General features: G+C 37.5%; 1 protein-coding gene across 3 annotated transcripts in view; it reads right to left on the bottom strand.

The window, feature by feature from the left end:
- Positions 1-20,339, bottom strand: part of ALDH1A1 (aldehyde dehydrogenase 1 family, member A1) — a 105,142-nt gene that overhangs the window by 45,618 nt on the left and 39,185 nt on the right. The window contains exons 3-4 of one of the 3 annotated variants that reach the window (XM_011947031.1): positions 14,370-14,449; positions 1,261-1,365 (exon numbers count right to left, since the gene is read on the bottom strand). In XM_011947031.1, coding sequence (XP_011802421.1) covers positions 1,261-1,365; positions 14,370-14,435 — 171 coding nt within the window. In that variant the 5' untranslated portion in view covers positions 14,436-14,449. Of the gene's footprint in view, positions 1-1,260; positions 1,366-3,747; positions 3,778-14,369; positions 14,774-20,339 lie in introns of those variants that run through there. The other 2 variants (XM_011947029.1, XM_011947032.1) reach the window with 2 other exon arrangements.

Raw genomic sequence — 20,339 nt, 5'->3', positions numbered from 1 at the left:
TCCGGGTAATACCACCACCACGCCCAGCTAATTTTTGTACTTTTAGTAGAGATGGGGTTTCACCATGTTGGTCAGGCTGGTCTCAAACTCCTGACCTCAGGTGATCTGCCCACCTCAGCCTCCCAAAGTCCTGGGATTACAAGCTTGAGCCACTGCACCCGGCCAACCGTCTCTTACTTGCATAATAATCACAAGGTGAAGTAGTAGCCCTGCTAGGCACAGGTTATAGTGTCAGAGGAACAGCATTTTAATATTGATGTCATTATTTATTAGTGATGTCACCTTGAGTAAATTATTCAGCCTTTCTACTCTGCCATTTCATCATTGTTTGTAAAAATGACTCAAAATAGTACCTCCCCTATAGGGTTGCTTTAAGTTTTAAATGAAGACAGCATTTAGAACTTGAGAACAATTTTCACTACATAAAAATTGGTTTTTGTTGTTGTTTCCATTATTAGCTGGAAAATAACAACCCTTTTCATTTGTTAGTCAATTTAAGTTATTCTACAATTTAATTTTTAAAGGTGTTGAATAATATTAATGCAGTGATTTTTAATAAAATAACTTGGTAATATATTGTTCTAAAAGTTCTATAGTAACTTTTAGTTTTCTCTAGCAACATAAAAAGAACAATTTCACATGAATAAAGGATTTCTCTCATTTTTCCTTTTCTTTTTTTTAGGCTGGAGTGCAGTAGTATGATCTCAGCTCACTGCAACCTCCACCTCATGGGCTAAAATGATTCTCCTGCCTCGGCCTCCTGAGTAGCTGGGATTAGAGGCATGTGCCACCCTGGCTAATTTTTGTATTTTTAGTAGAGGTGATGTTTCCCCATGTTGGCCAGGCTGGTCTCGAACTCCTGACCTCAAGTGATCCAGCTGCCTTGGCCTCACAAAGTGCTGGAATTACAGATGTAAGCCACAGCGCCCAGCTGAGGATTTCTCCCCTTTATAACATATGATCAATCCCTTTTTATATAGTCTGTAGAATAAATCTATATACTATTTCAATTGAAAATAAAGGAAAATGATGTGAAAAAAATCACCATGACACCCAGAAGCACAGGTTTATCATTATTACATAACTACAGAGCATTCTTTTTTTTTGTAACAGGGACAACTTAGACAATTTTCCTAAGCTGCCCCAGAAACTATATTTTCGTGGCATGTCTTTTGGAACTTGCAGTGGGGTTCAGGAGCTCAGAATGGCAAAAAAAACAAGAAACCTGGCATAAAATGAAACTAGTGTTCAGAAACTCACCTTATCTCCTTCTTCTACCTGGCAGAGCTCCTCCTCAGTTGCAGGATTAAAGACAGGAAATTTCTTGCCACTCACTGAATCATGCCATTCATTGTTTATGAAGATCTGTAGAGATGAAGAGAAAATACATAAAAGGCACATAAATATGCAGCAAATTTTGGAAATTTTCATAAAGTTAAACTAAAGCATTTCACAATGCGTAAATGATGTGCATCCCCCAAAACTTTCTGGCTGTTTAAGACATTTTGTGTTCACATGCATACCCATGTACTAAAATGAAGTACATAATGCTTTTAAGTTTAAGGTATGCAGTCATTTCAACACTAGAAAATAAATACTGGAGAAAACAATCTAGAAAATAATGCTTTTACCTGAAATGGCCATGAATTTGAGGCAAAAGCAAAGGCTTTTGTGGGCTTGGTCTTTATTAGTGATTGCTTCTATTTTCCACTTTAAATTCTGAACATCCTCATTTTGGGCTACTTGTGATTTGGAATCAAAAGAGACTATTTTCTAATCTTTTAATGTTTTAAAGCTAAAAAAAAAATTTTGCTAAAGTAAAGGATTTTAAAAGAGGTTCACTTAGAGAAAATTAGCTAGTCACATTGTTTCATTGGCTTTTTAAAAGCATATGGTTTTATTCTCCTTTTCGAAAGATTACCTGGTAATTTCATTGTCTTCGGACAAAATCAGGAACAAGATTTCTTAATGATAACTATGAGAAAGAGACATGCAACTAATGAAACAGTAAGCATTAAAAAATATGGAATTCTGTCTGTGTGTACTATAAAATAGAAATACTTAAAAGCATCAGTATGTAGCCTGGCATGGTGGCTCAAGCCTGTAATCCCAGCACTTTGGGAGGCCGAGACGGGCGGATCACGAGGTCAGGAGATCGAGACCATCCTGGCTAACACAGTGAAACCCCGTCTCTACTAAAAATACAAAAAATTAGCCGGGCGAGGTGGCGGGTGCCTGTAGTCCCAGCTACTCCGGAGGCTGAGGCAGGAGAATGGCGTAAACCCGAAAGGCGGAGCTTGCAGTGAGCTGAGATCCGGCCACTGCACTCCAGCCCGGGCGACAGAGCAAGACTCCATTTCAAAAAAAAAAAAAAAAAAAGCACCAGTATGTCGTTTAAAACATCTCAGTTTCAACTTTCATGTCACTGAATTTGCCTTTTCTTGAGGAGCCAGCTTTGACATTTCTTATTATTTGAAATATGAAAACAATCATAAATACAGTCTTGGATAGTATATAACTTTTTGTTAGACTTATGACAAGATGGACTAGTTTATTTGATTTTGAATCAGAGGTAGCTAACACAGGGAGTAAAGGAAGGTGACATATGTGCTGGATTATAACATATATCCTAATTCAGACATCCCTTCTTACTTGATATTTAAAGATAAGTTATTAATAGTTCAACCCAAAGGGAGAATGTAATGAAACACTCCTCCAAGGTTTAAATTAGTTACTATGCTAAATGCAAATTACTTCTTTATTAAAAATTCCTCAGAGATCACTAGCATAGCTTAAAATTCTATCAGAATAATAAAATGTGTATTACTATGTATCCCTAAATGCCTGAATATAATTCATTCTATATTCTGTGATTTATTATTTAGACAAAATATACTTCCCTGGTCTCTTCTATACTTCCATTGGACAATTTGTCACTTTTTAAATAGTCACTTTTAAGTGTCTGCCTTCCATCAAGGACTGTGTACATTTTTCTGGTTTATCTTCAGTGTCCAACACAATCTCAGCCCTCAAGCGATTTTAGCCTCAGTAAAAAAATTCTTGAATAACTTAACTGAATCAAAGATCTATAATCCATCAGCTACTCATGGATAAGATCTATAATATTCTGCAAATGAATACTCTATGACACTTGTGATTTCCTACAAAACGGGGAAGAGGACGAGTTGTCTCGTTTGCCCATTCATGTCAATATAATTTTCCATACAAGAAAGCAGCATTATTTCCATACAAGAAAATTATCCTGTATAGTAGAAGTATTCAAAGGAATTGTAGTGCTAGCCTGAAATTGATGGTAAAACACATGGGCATGCCTAAATAAAGGGAAAAGGGGCCCAAAGCTGTTCAGATGAAGAGACTAGATGTGCAAAAATACATATACGAGGTATGAGAAAGATGGAAGAAGTATCAAGAAACCCTATCACATTACAGAAACAAGATTAATTGAATGCAGATGAAGACCATAAAATTCATCATATTCTTTTTTGGTAAAAAACACTAGGCTCTTAGATCAACTTGAGGAAACATAAATTCAGATGAAAGCTCTGATTTGCCCAGTTCTCTTAGAGTGAATCAACAACACTCTAGCTATCAGAAACACATTTTACAGAATCCCATAATTATTCTTAGAGTGTTTCCATTTATGCCCTTACAGCTTAGTCTTAGTATTTTTCTTCCCAAGAGATGGCTGGGAAAGAACTTAATCAACTTGTCCCAAACTCAGCTCACTGTCATCTCTAGCTTTATGCTGCTCTCACCCCAAAGTTCTAAAGCTTGCTCATGCACACTGTCTCCCAGCCCTCTCTCACACACACTTTCCGTCTTCTCTTAATGACACAAACAATCCCTAGGTACCCTTTTGCATCACTTTGTTCTATACAATTATAAAAAAAGCTTTTCCTGTTCTCTTTGCCCCCTACCTCTGCCTAATTAAATTTTAATTTCACCTTGTCATCATAATCTTCCTCAGATTCTGTCTACAGTCCTCCTCAGAATACTTTAGTGACCCTCTATTGTCAGACTGCTTAACATGGCACTGGAGGTGGTTAACGATCTTGTCCCAACGTGCTTTTCCAGTCTTTTGCTCTACCATTCCCTCAGTTTACCCTTTGTTCCAACCTCATTCTACTGCCTCAAACTCCATGCCATTTTTTGCAGCATACTGCAAAAAACACACTGTTCTATAGACTAGAGTTCCACTGTTTTCTTCTATTTTTACTTCAAAATCTAGCTTACTATGTCACCTCATGAAGATTTCACTAGTTGCTCCAATTGAATTTAACCTCCTTTTTCTTCTTTCCAATATAACATATTAGTATCCTACTGATAAATTATTTATGTTCTGCTTTGTGTTAATGTCAGATATCTACATATCAGCCCATGAAATTCCAAACAAAAAACTAAAGATATTGCAATACCTGCTGTAGACTTTTAAATCAGTCTTTCAAAACCTGCATCAGATTTATTCACTTGCAAATTCTGCCTTCTCTCTGCCTAAAGATTGTATTACCGCCTTAGATTTTGTACCTCTAAACTAAGGGAACACAGATCTCATTCTGGCAGAGATCCAGAATTTCATACTTCTACAATTTAATTTCATTAAAAATGAAATAAAACAGCATACAGAATCAATTACATTTTGCTAGGCCTGTGGTCGTACTTTCTAGTTCTCGCCCGAGTCCTCTTATCCTTAGCTCTGTGATACTCTGTGGTTTCAAGTTCTCAATAATATGCTTTCAATGTATTGTAGCTTATTTTACTCACTTTACATACTTTTTGGTAGAAGAATTATTACAATAGGTATGTACCATCTAGTTCCATGATCAAAATTTACATCTAAGCTGTACATAAAACTGCCACTTCAGATTAAAGCCAGTGAATGTTTTGTAAATGAGCATTAACCTGAAATAATAACACACGTTTATCTGGCAGCCCGCAGGCAACTGAAGAGATCAGCTGTAGAGGACCCCAAATTACCAGCACTGTTTTGCATTATTCACTTTTAACCTTTGAGACAGGAGGACACCGTGAGCTCAACTTGTGTATGAACTTGTGCTGACATTTATATAATCATGATTAGTAACTTTTGTTTTATCAGAAAAGTGTTTGTCCAATAATGAGCAAATACTTGAGACATAGTCTGGCAGTTATTGTGGAAAAATGAGAGATGAATTAGCCATGGCCTCTGTTCTCAGGGGCTTATAATGTAAGAGGAGAATGTGTTCATATCAACAGCAGCCAGTACAGAATTAAAGGCTGTGGAGTGAAATGGCCAAAGCAGTGGTGTTGTCAATAAATGGTGTAGAGGGGCATAGGCTGGAAGGATGCTTCTTTGAAGGATGGGACTGGAGTGGTGGAAAGAAGGAAAAAAAAAAAAAAAAGAGTAAAGGGAGGGACAAATCTTTGGAGGTTTGTAACGCAGTAAACAGAGCAGCTCCCAACAGAATGGAGTTGCAGTGGACACAAGTCACAGATAACGCCTGACATTGAAAATAAAGTCAATTTGTGGTAGATCCTGATCCCCAGAGAAAGAAGTTTAGGCTCTATTCTGGGTATAAAAAGGGAGAGAGACCAGATCAAATGGGTGTTTAGGAATACTGATTTTAAAGCACCCCAGATGGATTTGAAGTAGACCAACCAGAGTCCCAGAAATTAGCTTTGATAGTAATTTCATAATCCTATCATAAGGTCACAAGGTTTTGAAGGAGAGTGATGTAACAGTGCAATCTACAAATTATGAAGTATGCCATTCTCCCACAAACAGGCGTTTCAGCATGAAAAGGGAACTTGGCATAGGTAATGTGATGACCTAGATTGTTAGAAGGCCAGGTATTGCCCAGCCTTTTTCTTCCCCTTAGCTACAGATAATTTATTCATAGGACCTACCTCAAATATTTTTTTTTCTGTTTTAATTATAGAAGTTTTACATTTGGCATTTGCCTTCCAGCTAACTGTGTGACCAAATGTTTTTGTATAATCCCTGTTCCTATAGTTATCTTTAATGGTTATATGGAGAAGTCTAGGCTAATGAATGTTTGTTATATTTACTATAAAATTTATATTAGACTTGTTGAAATGTTCTATAATGGTGACAGTCTTATTTTCCATTGGTTGTTTGCCTTTAGCCAGCTTAGAGGAAAAGAGATAATACTATAAAAGTAAAATATTCTTGGGTTCCATGTAACCATTATTTATTAACTCAATTCCAATTATGAATTTTGGACTTAGGTTACTCTTGAATAATATATATGTAAAGTAGACATCAACTTTCAGTTTGCAATATTGACTGGAAATTATAAATGCCTATGCATACTCTTGGACTTCAAGTACTTTCTATATGGGGAAGCAATAAAATGTTGAGGCAACTCAGACATTGATTTTTACACTTTAGATTTTAGATATGCCACATTTTAAGAAATGCATCATTTTACCTTTGATAAACAAGTAGCCATTTCCTGGATTCAATTGGTGTCCAAGAATTAGTCATAATTGTGAAAAAAAAATGCCTTTCCAGAGTAAAAGTTATTATGTCTTAATGTATCCTGTATAAAGCTACAGCTCTAAATAAATAAGCATTTTTCTCAAAATATTTCTGGCTTGGACAAAGTTAGATTTGACTGGTGGGCAAAATAAAGCCCTGTTTGCCTTATCTGCTGATGTGAGATTTTGGAGCCTGTGGGCTAAAGTGGAGGGCCCCTGACTCCTTGCAAAAGATACTCAGAGTGCCTTAAATTAATATTATCTCGGCAGGGCAGCAACTGGGCCAGCAGCTCCAGACTCTGTAAGGAAGGCCAATACTTTCTTGGTGGGAGAGAGATTTTAACAGATCACATTTTCGACGCACAAAGAAATTATTTTAAGATTTTCCAAAGGAGAGGGAGGGTGATGATAGTCCCCATTTAATGTCATCCATGTGAATTTTCAAACCTGAGAGCTGAGTCACAGCATAGGGTGCACGGGTGGTGGTGTGAACCTGTGGAGAGTGGTGTGTGCTGTAAATGTGTCAAAATTTTCTCAGCTTAGGAACCTACCAAAGTACTAAAGACTGCAGCCAGTCAGGGAGAATGAGATCAGGGATGAATAATGAGGAGGAGAGACTGAACAAAAGTCAGGTGGAGTGTTAAACATTTAAAAGAATCAAAGCTGGATGTCTGGCAACTGCTTTGCACCCTAACCCCGAGGCAGGAAAGCAAAACATTGAGACTCAAAGTTAGAGAACGTAAAAGGAAATTAAGGAGGAAATAACAAAGGAGAGGAAAATTTTTAACTGCCGTCAAAGGAATGAAAACAAAATGAGAGAATGACCAAAACAAAAAAATAGGAGAAATAAAATTTTCCTTTCATTTGTTTTAAATTATAATCTGACTTTAGTAACATGAGTATATACTCTTTCTTCTTGTTGTTTGCAAAACCCCTTCAGCCTTTTCAATTGTGTCAGGGCAAGAGAAAAGATGCCATGGCATTTGTTTTGAGCGACATCATCTGTTCTACAGATGACAATACTTGTCAGCAACTTCTGTACATCATATACTTTCTGTATCAAAGAGTTAAGATGTAGAAGCGACAGAAAGTTCTGCCCACTTTTAGCAGTATCAAGATCCAGTAACACAATTGCTTGCGTGTAAGCCCTCTTCCTTCTAAAAGAATGCCAAATATAAAGCATAATTCAGTAGTTATTTGTATTCCTTTGACATCTAAAAAAGTATTGATAGAGCAGTGGAAATAGTGAGTGGAAATGGGACCTGGGTTGGGGAAGGGAAGGGTTCAGGCAAAGTTTTCAGAGATGTGAGATTTGCACAAACTCATCAGTGAACAAATTTCCATTAGCAATTCAAACATTACAGTGAATCAGGTAGAGATAATATCATAAAACCAAATATTAGCAACAACACTTCACATCCTTCTCAAGCAATACTTCTACATTTGCGGAAACTTTTGCTATATACATCTATACACACACACTCACCCAAAACATGTCAGCGTCAGGAAAACCAATATTACAGAAATTTACTTTTCTGATTTATTAGATTTTAAGTAAGGGTTTGTGAAGGAATCCTTGCTCAAATTCTTTTGAACATGGTTCTATGTTGTCACTTACACTTGGTAAACATGTAATGTATCCCTTGGCTATAGTTATAACAGTATCATGATAAATCAAACCAAATGCACCCCAACCACCACCATCCCAAGCCAGATAATTGCTATTTTCAGATATCTCCATTTGATGTCTGTATTTCTGAGATTTATTTTATGCTGATTTGCAACGTATCATCCTATAGATTATCCATGCCATTTCAGAGTCATTACCTTTACTTTGGGTTGGTCTTCAAATGAGTTATTTTTCATATTCTCTAAGAGTGTTTCCCTAATTCTGGCAAGTATGTAGTGACAAATTCAATAGGTTAAAGTCCTAGTTAAAAAGTTAAATAAAGAGTTGTACTGAGAGTCTTTGTGAAATGGGGACAATACCCTCTCTTAGGACATGTGTTCTTTACTTTAGAATTGTTAATTCCGTTTTCTTACAGTCAGGCAGGTGCCAGAAAACAGAACAACCTGCCAAGACAGCAGTCCTCAGAGATGAGCTAAGATACTGCATTCTAAATATTAGTAAATGATTATCTACCACCATTAAAATCAATGATTGGTTCTGTCAGTGGTTTGTGGCCATGATCCTGTTTCTGCTTAGCTCTGGCACTTTCTGAAAGGAAGGTTTCTGATGTGGCTGAGTGTGAGTTTCTGGGAGGAACTGAATGCTCTATCCTGAAGTAACTGGAGGGTCATTGCTGCATTGAAGTTATAAGGCTCACTCACTTAAAACTTTTAGACCCTTGCTACTGGTCAACAGACATTTTGGTAGCATCAGCAAAAGCTGAAAGACTGTTAAGAATACAGAATCTCAGACTTCAGCCCAGATCTATTCTTTCAATCAGAGTAAGGAACGAATGATAAAAATGTAGTGATAGGTGTGAAAACAGCTGTTAGAGCTAATTGGGAAAGGGGGATAATACCCTCTTCTCTTAGGATATGTTATTTACTTCAGATGTTTTTCTTGATTAGGTTTTCTTGAGTGAGATTCTAGTACTACTGATTTTGATATTTAAGGAGAAAAGGATATCATGTGAGAAAGCATCAGATCCAAGATACAAAGATTCAGAATCCAGTTTATTCTGTTTTTGCATTTTAAGAGCTATGTGACCTTAAGTCAGTCAAGATCTCTGAGCTCAGGCTCCTCAGCTTTGAAATGGGACTCTGCTAACATCTTTTCTAGCTCTTCCCAGTGGTTAACGATGAGCTTCAAACGAGAAAAATATATGAAATCAGTTTTGAACTGCGATAAGCAATATAAATATAACTTACATTGACAACAGAATGATATAATTCTAGGAGTCATCTTGGGAAAGCGAATCAAGGAAAGGACCAAGTAGTTAATAAGTGCCAGCCACGTTCCACAAATTACCTCACTTAATTCTCCCAGTCACTTTCCAAGGTAGTCATTCTCCTTCCCAGTTCACAGACAGAGGAACTGAAGCTCCAGAGGATGAGAAGCTTGGCCAAGGTCATACAATTAAATACATAGAATAGCTGGAAATTGAAACCAGGTTTAGCTTGTTCTATCACTGCACCTTGCAGCCAATCAGCTATTTTTTCACCTACTTCCAAGCCCAAAGCAAACAAAATATTGCTTCAGTTAGAAGGAAGTTAAAAACATTTCCCAAGTGAAAGCAGCATCACAGCACAATCAGCTTTGCCTTGAACGTAAGTCCTTTCCTGTTCTAAGCACCTCTCAGTGATTTCCCTCAAAATCTGCCAGCCAATCTGGCCTCAGCCTGTATTTCAGTTTCATCTCATCCATTCTCTCCCTTATTCACTTTACTCCAGCCAGATTAGCCTTTGGACAGTTCTTTGAGCATAACACGATCTTGTCCTCGGGTCTTGGTATGTGGTATGACCTCCAGATCTTTGTTCTTCCCCAGTCTTGGCCACCTTATTGTCTACATCCCTCAGGCTTACCTTTAAAGCACCTTTCTTAAAGACTCCCGTCCTAAAAATCCTCATCAAAAGCTCTTCTCCTCATATTCTTTCAGCTTTCAGTTATTTTGCTTTAAACACTTACCATAATTTCTGATTAAAATATTCTTATTTTCTGCCCCACACTATTCCACACACCTTCCAGGAATAGAAGCTCCATGAGACATGAATCATATTAGCTCTCTTAGATCATGAGAACTAGCATAGGGCACTCGTTCAAGGCCTTGTTAAATAAGAGGAAGGGAAATATGGGAGAAAAGAAAAGCAAACGGGAGAAACAAGCAAAGGGGACAAAGGAGGTATTTGGAAGTTCATGTAGCTGAATTTGTTTGTTGTAAGAATTTAAAGAGATAATCATGGGGGAAAAAAAGCACTTCAAATCGTGCCTGGAACATATTATTCAATGATTCATGACTCTTCTCCATTGAAAATATCTCTTTAACCCAGAAGGGTTAAGCAAACCAGAAACCTAGGAAAGCAATCTCCTACTCTAACCAAAAATTGATTCTATAGGAGTTGAAGAAATGTAGTTCACAGAGACATTTCACATCCACATCAAAGTCCTCTGCCTCGCAGCCTCTCCCAGCCCAAACGTCACATTTTCAATCAAAGCAGAAAACCTGTTTCCTTCCAATTTTTCCTATTGTTCTCTTTTCCTAAGTTGGCTGCAAACTTTCTCCTGTTGGCCTGGGAGCAGTCGAACAGCAGCTGGAAAGGCCATGGTAATCAGCAATGGGCAAATGAAAGTAAGGATGAAGAAGGATACAAGAGGATTCTGGCAAGTCAGTGTCCCAGAGTAGTGGAATTGACCTTAGACAAGTCACTTGCTAGTGTGATAGCTCAAACTGCCAGCATTGGCAGTGTAGCTTTGTCACTTACTTGCTGTGTAACTTTAGTAAGTTACGGAGCTGCTCTGTTCCTCCGTTCCCTCAACTGTGAAACAGGAGTAGTAACCTCCTCATAGGGTTATTATGAGGATTAAATAAAATCATTGTCAAGAACTTAAACAGTCATGGCAGAGTAAGCACAATAAATTTTACCTATAGTTATTTATTGTGTGTGTGTGTGTATGTATGTGTAAAATGTCATTAGCTGATAAAGATCTTTTGTAGCATGAACAAACTATGGTTTAATGAGTTAAGCTTACTAATTAAGTTAAACATTTTGGGGTTTGAATTCTGTCTGAGAATGCTTGTCTTCTTGAATTTCCTATTTCCTTTTTATTAAAAAAAAGAAAAAGAATAAAAAAGACAAAGCAACAGTATTGTGAAGGGAGAATGGCAAACAAAGTTACCAAATCCTGTAAGAGAACATTTTTGATCCCTGAAATCTTGGAAAACCCTTGGAACTTCACTCTGATGCAATCTTTGTCAGATGGGACATGACTGTACAAAAAAGAGTGACAGAAAAGCTAGGAGAAGATATGAGGAATGCTTGTGGGAAACAGGTCTAGGAAAGGTTGGGTAAAAGAGAAAATTCTGGAAACACTGGAAAGGATTCAGAAAAATAGGACTAGGATCACTAACGTTAAATCATTTCTCATGTGCCAGGCATTATTTCAAGGGCTTTTTATGCATTAAATTCATTTAATACTTTCATCCACCTTAGAAAATAGATGCCTTTATCATCCTCATTTTAAACATAAGAAAACCGAGGCAGAGAGAGGTAATGTAGCTTGCCCAATGACCACATAACTTTCAAAGAAGCTCTTCATTTAAAGCCTAAATACAATGGTAAATGTGGGGTTCATTTAGAGTTGGAAAGAGGAGTGATGAGGATAAGGATGGGATATGAGTTCATATTAGTGAATTTATAGCGATGTTTTTGAGGTTTTAAATTCCAAAAGCTTTTGTATAATTTTAGAAAGCATTTCTTAAACTCTAATCTCTCTTTAATCTACCCCAACAAAGAAATAATCAGACTGTACCAGAAAATAAGTCATAAAAAGATATGCATCAGTAAATTCTTTTGTTTGGGTGAAAAGCAGTCCGAAGCTTGAGAGTATGTAGCTTTTCTATCGTAGTTGTAATTTTTTTTTTTTTTTTGTTACTCAACCCTGTCTGTTCTCTCCAACTTGTCCTAACAACCAATATACTTCTAGCTATAATAATAATAATAATAATAATAATAATAATGAAAAGGACAGAAAAATAACACAAGACTTTAGGGGCTGGTAATAGAAGATAATTCCTCAGACACTATAAACTCCTTGCTTACTTGGTTTGTAACCAGTAAACTTATTATAGTTAATAACCATCATTTTTTTTAACTCCTCTTGCAAGTGCAAATTCAATCCAATTCTTCACTGGGACATAGTAAAAAAAAATGCAAAGGCATTTGAAAAAGCTCACCCATTTAGATTTAATTACATACATAACTGGTGTCCTCCCAAGTGTGAAAATGCTATAACCAATAAATCAAACAATAAAATCCTATCTGAGCAGAACAGATTTATATAGAAGATGCATGAGAAATCAAAATTCACTGACTTGTTTGGGGTATTTTTACCCAGAAAAATTCTTAAACGCAGAGCAAAACGCCTGCTCTTTGAGTCTTGCCTTCTTTTGGACACTTAGGTCAGTCATTTTCCGTAGAGGGGAGTTGTTGCATGGTGACCTCGAAGTGAATAGGTTTCAATCTCAAAATCATCTCTCTGTGTTAGGGGATCATTAGGTCTGTGCTTGTGTGTTAGATTTTGAGGATTATCTCATTTGTCTAGTCCCGCTTCTTACATGCTTAATTAACGACTACTACGTGAGGCTTAATTCAGCAGGAAGGTTATTTACATTAGAGCTTCCTTGAAATACACACACAAGGAAGACTTTGCAAACTTCTGCAAAGCCAAAGGAGTGGGGACACAGGGGCATCCAGACGACTAAAATATCTTCCTAGGTAGTATCATTAAAAAAACAAATCCCATTAATAATAGTAATAGAATAATCTAAGCATTGCCAACAATTTTGAGCTGCATGAAGTGTATTTTTAAATGTACGTACCTCCAACTGAAATTTCTTGTGAATGACAAACTTGGAATAAGAAAATGAGGGAGACTGGACTCTTGCAATCTTTTGGGCATACCTTTGCCAAATGTAAATTGTTTGAGGGTATGGATTTACTGCATTTTTCATGCTACCATTTGTAGTAAAATTAAATGGAAAAATCTTTCCCCTTTAATAAAACCTCGTGATAACAATACCTTAAAATACACTTCATAGCTGCTGGTCAACCACGTTAAAGGCACAATCTGATCTCTGCTGCTACTTTCCTGAGGAAAAGAGCCAATCAGCTGAGCAACTTCCTCATTCGTTGTGCTTTATGAAAATGAAAATGCAACAGACCTTAGGATTTCAAAGCCATCCATGGTTACAAGTAAGGAAATAAATGTACACCAGCGGAGACTTTTACTTTATCATTAAATTATAATGCCCTTTGTTTTTCCGTTGGCTAATTCAGACAGCAACATGGCTCTCCCTTGAGTTGCAGGAGTTAATTTCTTACCATACTTTCTGCATCACACCGTAAAGATAACTTGAAGTAATTTTGGTTAGACTGTGTTTTGTTCATTTGTTTGTTTTGGAGTTCTAGGATCTGACAGGAAAGCAGTGTGAAACACGCAAAGTTCAGAGTTACTCTCAGAACGACTCAAGCAGGATCCATTTCCTAGTTCCCCCCAGCTGCAGATTTTAGTCTGGATCTAGCTCCTGCTCTTGTTTCTCTAAATATTTATCAGTTAACAATTACACATCTGCTCCAATGGCAACAAACTTGGCCGAAGAAATAATGCTTTTCTCCCCCCGCAATATGCAAAATAATGCAAGTCCATCTGAAGGTTTTTGAACCCAATTATCAGACTTAAGTCCCCCTATTGTAACACTCATTTTATTAAACATATTGGAAAGTTATGTTATTTCAGTATGCTCTCTTTCTCCTTGTTTGCTTTCTATTGTTCCTACTCATTTGGTTCTTTCCAGTAAGCTTCTCTAGAGAGTATTTTGCTGTCTTATCATACATGCCGGCTATAGTGAAGTTAATAGAACTGCTTAGTAAAGTCCTCTGAATCCTGGTATAAGAATCCTTTCACACAGAAGAGAATTCCTTTTGCTTGGAAATATTTTAAGAAATAAATGTATGAAAGATTGTCTGATATGATTTAGATCATATTTGATCAGGACAGTAAACTGAGACCTGTATTTTGCATGCCTTTTATTTTTATATTTGCAAAGGGCTCTTTACATAAGTTTACTTAAATTGACCTTTAATGCTTTACATAAATGTAGTTCTTGCACACCCAAGTTAAAGCAGAAAATAGAAGTTTTACTCACCTTAGTATATTGAATCTTCAAATCGGTGTGTAGGACAGGTAAGTCTGGCTTGCCTGAGGATGACATTTCTGATTCGGCTCCTGGAACACAGGTGACTGGCTCAGCAATTTGGTTCTGATAGAGCACTTGGCTTTATTTGTTCCTTTTTTATCTGCACGGGCTAAAGTTTATTTGCATACTCGGATACGATTGGATGAACAAACTCAGAGCAAAAAAAAAAGAAACGACACTACTTATTTGTAACACCTAGGGCAGGAAGCCTTTGACTTTAAACTTAAATCCTTAAGAAACCAGTGCTCCAGCATCAAAGTTGCACCTGGAGACAGTGCACTATTTGCAGATGAATTAATTTACAAAGCCGAAACCTGTGATAAGTGTATGCAGCAGCTGCTCTGGCCACTAAGGCCAGTTATTATTTTTTTGACTTTTCATGCTTTTTAATGCTACTATGTAACTTTCTGTTCTCTGACAGACTTGGAAACAGAGAATTTGAGGATTGAAAAGAGTCTAAAAGGGCACTTGTTCTCAGTAGAAGCTGGTGAGGAGAGAACTCTGGCCAGGTGTCTTCAGGACAAGGCTTTCAGGAAATCAGTCCATCTCCCAGAAAATCAGGGGTGCTGTCTGGGGAAGAAAGGTCCTTTATCTACACCCTACCCTAAGTTAGTTTTAAAATATCCTGACAGTCACGTGTATTTTCAGTGTTGGGTAAGTAGACCTACTGTGATCTCAGAAGCCCTAAATTATCTTTATTTTCTATATGTGAACAGAAAAGCCAGTAGGACTTTTAGGGAATTTGGAACACACTGTCACACGCAATCACAATTAGAAATATGGCAATATCATCTATTAAAACTCATTTAAAATGAAAGTAATCCTGGTTTCGGAAGTTGTCTGTTTTTATCAATAGAGGCAGTATACAAAGACTAAATTTAAGCAGGGCTTCCAAACAATTCAAGTTCTTAAATTAATGTTTAGCTGAAGGACAATGTTTTAAACAGTGTTACTCCCATTTTAAGTACAATACTTTATTGTATTGTAGCTCTAGCAAACGTTACAATAGGAACAAGATAAAATACTTTGGATGCTCTGATTGTGAGGAATTAACCGTTTTTTTTTCTAGTGAAACTTGCCAATTCCCCTGAATATGGGACTTACATAGGGAAACTAACAATTTCTGAATTGTTTGCCCAAATCACGTGCAGCACTTGTTTCCGTTTCTACCCTCATTTCATATCCCCATTTTAGAGACATAGAGAGGGTGAGTAGCTTAGTTATGGTCACAGATCTATTAGTGCAGAACCAGAATTTCATTTCAGGCCAGTCTGACTCCCAAACCTGGGCTCTTATTTCTGTTTATTATTTCTGCCCTCTTCTCCACAAGAGAACTCCTACATGGGTTCAAGCATCAACTGCTTTGGTTTTCTCAGTGAATAGTCACCCTTACAGGCATTTAAACATAACTTTTTATTCATCTAAGACAAGGGTTTGCAAACTTTTTCTGTAAATATTTTCAGCCTCTGGGCTGGATAGTTTCTGATATAATTTACTTGACTCTGCTTCAAAGAAACTCTAGATGATAGGTAAATTAATGGGTGTAGTTGTTTTCCTGTAGAACTTTATTTAAAAAGATGGGAGGCAGGCCAGATTTGGTGCATGGGCCAACTTCCTAAGATTCTAAGGCAATATCATTCCCAATGCCTTTGACTCCCCCGTGTCTCATGCTTGAAGACCAGATAGAAACTTCTGTGTTCTTTCAACATTTCTCTTTCTATTTTTTTCTTTTTGGAAAGTCTAATTGTTTTCTCTCTCAAAAATGTGTTTTCAGTTAAATGCACAATTACACAACAGCTGTTACATAACTTGAGCGTGGCGCTCTGGCCATGCCCAAACAGCTGTGTTTTGCTGCTTTCTTCTCCCAGAGTCACAGTTGTTTGTGGATTCAAATACTGGTTTATTTGATGTCCAGGCGATGAAAGCTTAAGGCTTTATAACATAGTTGGCTTGTCATCTCACTTCTTATATGATCATTCTCAATTGTATTTTATTGGATAATTATGTAAGAACAGTCCCTTTATACCAAGCATTCCTGAATGTAGGCAAAAGGAGTTGCTTTGGAGACAGGTTACCACACCTGCCCATTTAATTTCAGCAAATATTTACTAAGTATCATTTACGCATCCATAATTCTTCAGCCCTAACTTCACTTAAGCAGATCTTTTCTGCCTAGAAACCACAGGGCCTGAGACCTATATTTTTGAGGTAAGCATTATCCTGCCCTGAGAGCTTATTTTGTAGAACAGCATATTTCTGGGAATGGCTGCATATGAGGAAAAGATTTCATCAGACTACTTCTATCGCTTACAGAGGAAATAATGGCTTTTGTGAGAACCTAGGGACCAAGGTTGCACGTTTTAGGACTGGACCCAGGATTGTACATTTTTATGGTGTGCCAGGACTATGCAGCAGAGGAGGAGCTGGCCCTTTAACTTGAGAGTGATTGACAAAGGAAGTTTAATCTTCTTTTTCCTCCTTATGAACAAACTAAATCACACACACACACACAGTCATGCATGCACATACAGAGAGAGAAGCAAGAAACGTAAGAGGATAGTTTATTCATCTCTTGAATTTGACTTCTCCAGCCATTTGTGAAAGCTTTCATTATACCAAGAAACATATAGATTATGACTTCAACCATTCTTGAAACTACTCTTTCATTTTACAACAAGCATCTCCAGAACTCCGTCCAATCCTTAGTTCCTGAAAAGATAAAAGGAACCTAATCTGCCACCCAGTACTTAAAATAAAAAAAAAAGTTGAAAAAAGTCATATGATGAATTAAAAATAGCTTCTGCAATGGACTGAATGTTTTTTGTTCAGTCACAATGCACATGTTGAAATCCTAACCCCCAATGTGATGATATTAGGAGATGGAGCCTTTGGGAGGTGTATTAGTCCATTCCCATGCTACTAACAAAGACATACCTGAGACTGGGTAACTTATAAAGGAAAGAGGTTTAATTGACTCACAGTTCAGCATGGCTGGGTAGGCCTTAGGAAACTTACAATCATGGTGGAAGGGGAAGCAAACATGTCCTTCTTCACATGGTGGCAGCAAGGAGAAGTACTCAGCAAAAGGGGGAAAACCCCTGTATCAAACCATCAGATCTCATGAGAATTCACTTATTATCACGAGAACAGGATGAGGGTAACCCCCTCCATGATTGAATTACCTCCCACTGGATCCCTCCCATGACATGTGGGGATTATGGGAACTACAATTCAAGGTGAGACTTGGGTGGGGACACAGAGCCAAACCATATTAGGAGGTAATGAGGTTAGGAGGGTAGGACCCTCATGAATGGGTCCTACCCCCATGCTTTCATAAAAGGGACTCTAGAGAGATCTCTTGCTTTTTCTGCCATGTGAGGATGCAATGAGACATTGGCAGTCTGTAACCCAGAAGAGAGCTCCCACCAGAACTCAACTATGTTGGCACCTTAATTTCAGACTTCAAGCTTCCAGAACTGTAAGAAATCAATGCCTGTTGCTTATATGCCACTCAGTTTATGGCATTTTTGTTATAGCAGCCCGAATCAACTAAGACAGCTTCTTTTCATATTTCCTGATTTCAAGATCCTGGAACCATTTGTTGAAGGTGAACTTCTCCTACTCCAGTTCCATGACCACTCCTCTAACTATTCTCTGTTGCCTTAGCATGTCTGCATGTGTCTGCCTGTTGGTAAACCTAGCAAGAAATCTATACCTATGCTTTTGATTACCACATTTTTTATCAGATACCACATTGCTCTTATGCTTATTTGAGCTTTAATAATTTGGGAAAAGTGGATCTTGTATGTAGTGAGAGAGTCTGTACTTAGTTGGCAAGTTGATGTTAAAAAATGGAAGTGGAAGGTAGAATTAAAGTATACAAACATATGTATTTGTTGGTTAATTCCTGTTCACATGCCATTCTTCTCCAATTAGAAAAATTTCTTCACCTCTGATTTCTCCTGCTCCTTACATATCCTTTCATTGTTCTTCTCTTTGGCTTGTGTTACTGAGATAGGATAGATGACCCTCTTATCTGGTCTAACCAGGACACTAACTGATTAGTAAAGTCACTAAAAGAAACAGTACATTAAAGCCTCTGTAAGATAATTATTTGAGTTTAAACAGGTTTTTGCTAAACCTTATGGGTTGAGGCCATTTCTTGGAACTGGATTTGCTGCTTGGAATTTGAAATAATCTTGCCTAAATAGTGCTTATAGTGTTTTGTCTACAGTTTCCAGTTTATTTCCTTAATGTGTAGAGAGAAAGACATGAAAGACATCAATGAGTCAAACAAACTGTAGACTACTTTGAGATTTCTAAAATTTTTTCTTTTTTCTTTTTTAACAATTCTTATGCAGATTATCCAACCATGTGTTTAGAAATTTGATGATATTGTTTGTAATGTATTCAGTTTAGTTTTCATATAAATAACTTTTCTTACCACCCCTGCCCTGGCAATGAATCAATATTTGAAGTAAGACGCTTTGCTGTTGACTCTGAAGCTGTTGAAGGGGACCAGAAGACAAAGAATTAAAGAATAAAGCTCTATAAACTGGAAAAGAGAAGACAATGAATTCTTTCCTAGAATCTCTGGAGCAAGCCTGACATATCCACTCCTTTGATACTGGCCAGTGAAACTGATTTCAGATCTCTGACTTCTAAAAGTGCTGTTTTAAACCATCAAGTTTATAATTGTTAAAGCAGCCATTGGAAACTAATGCACTAATCAATAAAAGTTCAAGTTCATAGATGTCAAAATGTGTATGTTGTCATTGACCATGCACCAGTCATTCTTCGTGTCATTCAGGTGTATTGTTACTATCTAAATATTCTCATTTAAATAAAGGTAAGCTTTCTATCTGTACCTTACAATGAAAAACTCATCAGGTGTTTTATATATTTTGTGTGTGTATATATATATATATATGTACATGTATATATACACAGTAAAGATGGGAAAGAGGTTTATTTGGCTCATGTTTCTATGGGCTGTACAAGCATGGCACCAGCATCTGTTCAGCTTCTGGTGAAGCCTCAGGAAGCTTTTACTCATGGCAGAAAGCAAAGGGGGAGCATATATGTCACATGAGAGACATGGAGCAACAGAGAGGGGGAAACTATCAGGCTCTTACATAACCAGCTATCCTATAAATTTATTAATAAGAGGAGGGCACCAAGTCATTCACGAGAGATCCACCTGCATGACACAAACACCTCCCACTGGGTCCCACCTTCAGCACTGGAGATCACATTTCAACATAAGATTTGTAGAGGAAAAACATCCAAACTATGTTACTCTGCCCCAGGTCCCCCAAATCTGATGTTCTTCTCACATGGCAAAATACATCATTCTTTTCCAATAGTCCTCCAAAATCCTAGCTTGTTCCAGCATCAACTCAAAAGTTCAAAGTCTCAAGTCTCATCTGAGACTCAAGGCAAACTTCTTTTACCTGTGAGTCTATAAAAATAAAAAAACAAGTTATTTACTTCCAATATACAATGATAGTACAGGCACTTGGTAAACATTTCCATTCCAAAAGGGAGAAATTGGCCAAAAGAAAGGGGCAACAGGACCCGCACAAGTACAAAATCCATCAAGGTAGTCGTTAAACCTTAAAGCTCCAACTTAATCCTTGACTCCATGCTCTGCATTCTGGTGTGAGGAATGTGGTCCTGAGGCCTCTGGTAGTCCTGTCCCCATGGCTTTGCTGAGCACAACCCACATGGGTGTTTGCAAGGGCTGGAGGTGAATGCCTGCAGCGTTTCCAGTCTCAGAGTACAGGCTGCCGGTGGCGCTCCCATTCTGGGCCTGGAGGACAGTAGCCCCATTCCCACAACTCCACTAGGCAATGCCCTGGTGAGGACTCTGTGTTTGGGGCTCTAACCTCACACTTCCACTTAGCACTGCTCTAGTAG

Source organism: Colobus angolensis, unplaced genomic scaffold (assembly GCF_000951035.1).
Source record: "Colobus angolensis palliatus isolate OR3802 unplaced genomic scaffold, Cang.pa_1.0 Scaffold257, whole genome shotgun sequence".
Taxonomy (NCBI): Eukaryota; Metazoa; Chordata; class Mammalia; order Primates; family Cercopithecidae; genus Colobus; species Colobus angolensis.
Note: the sequence above shows the minus strand (reverse complement) of the source record. Positions and strands in the feature narration are given on the sequence as shown.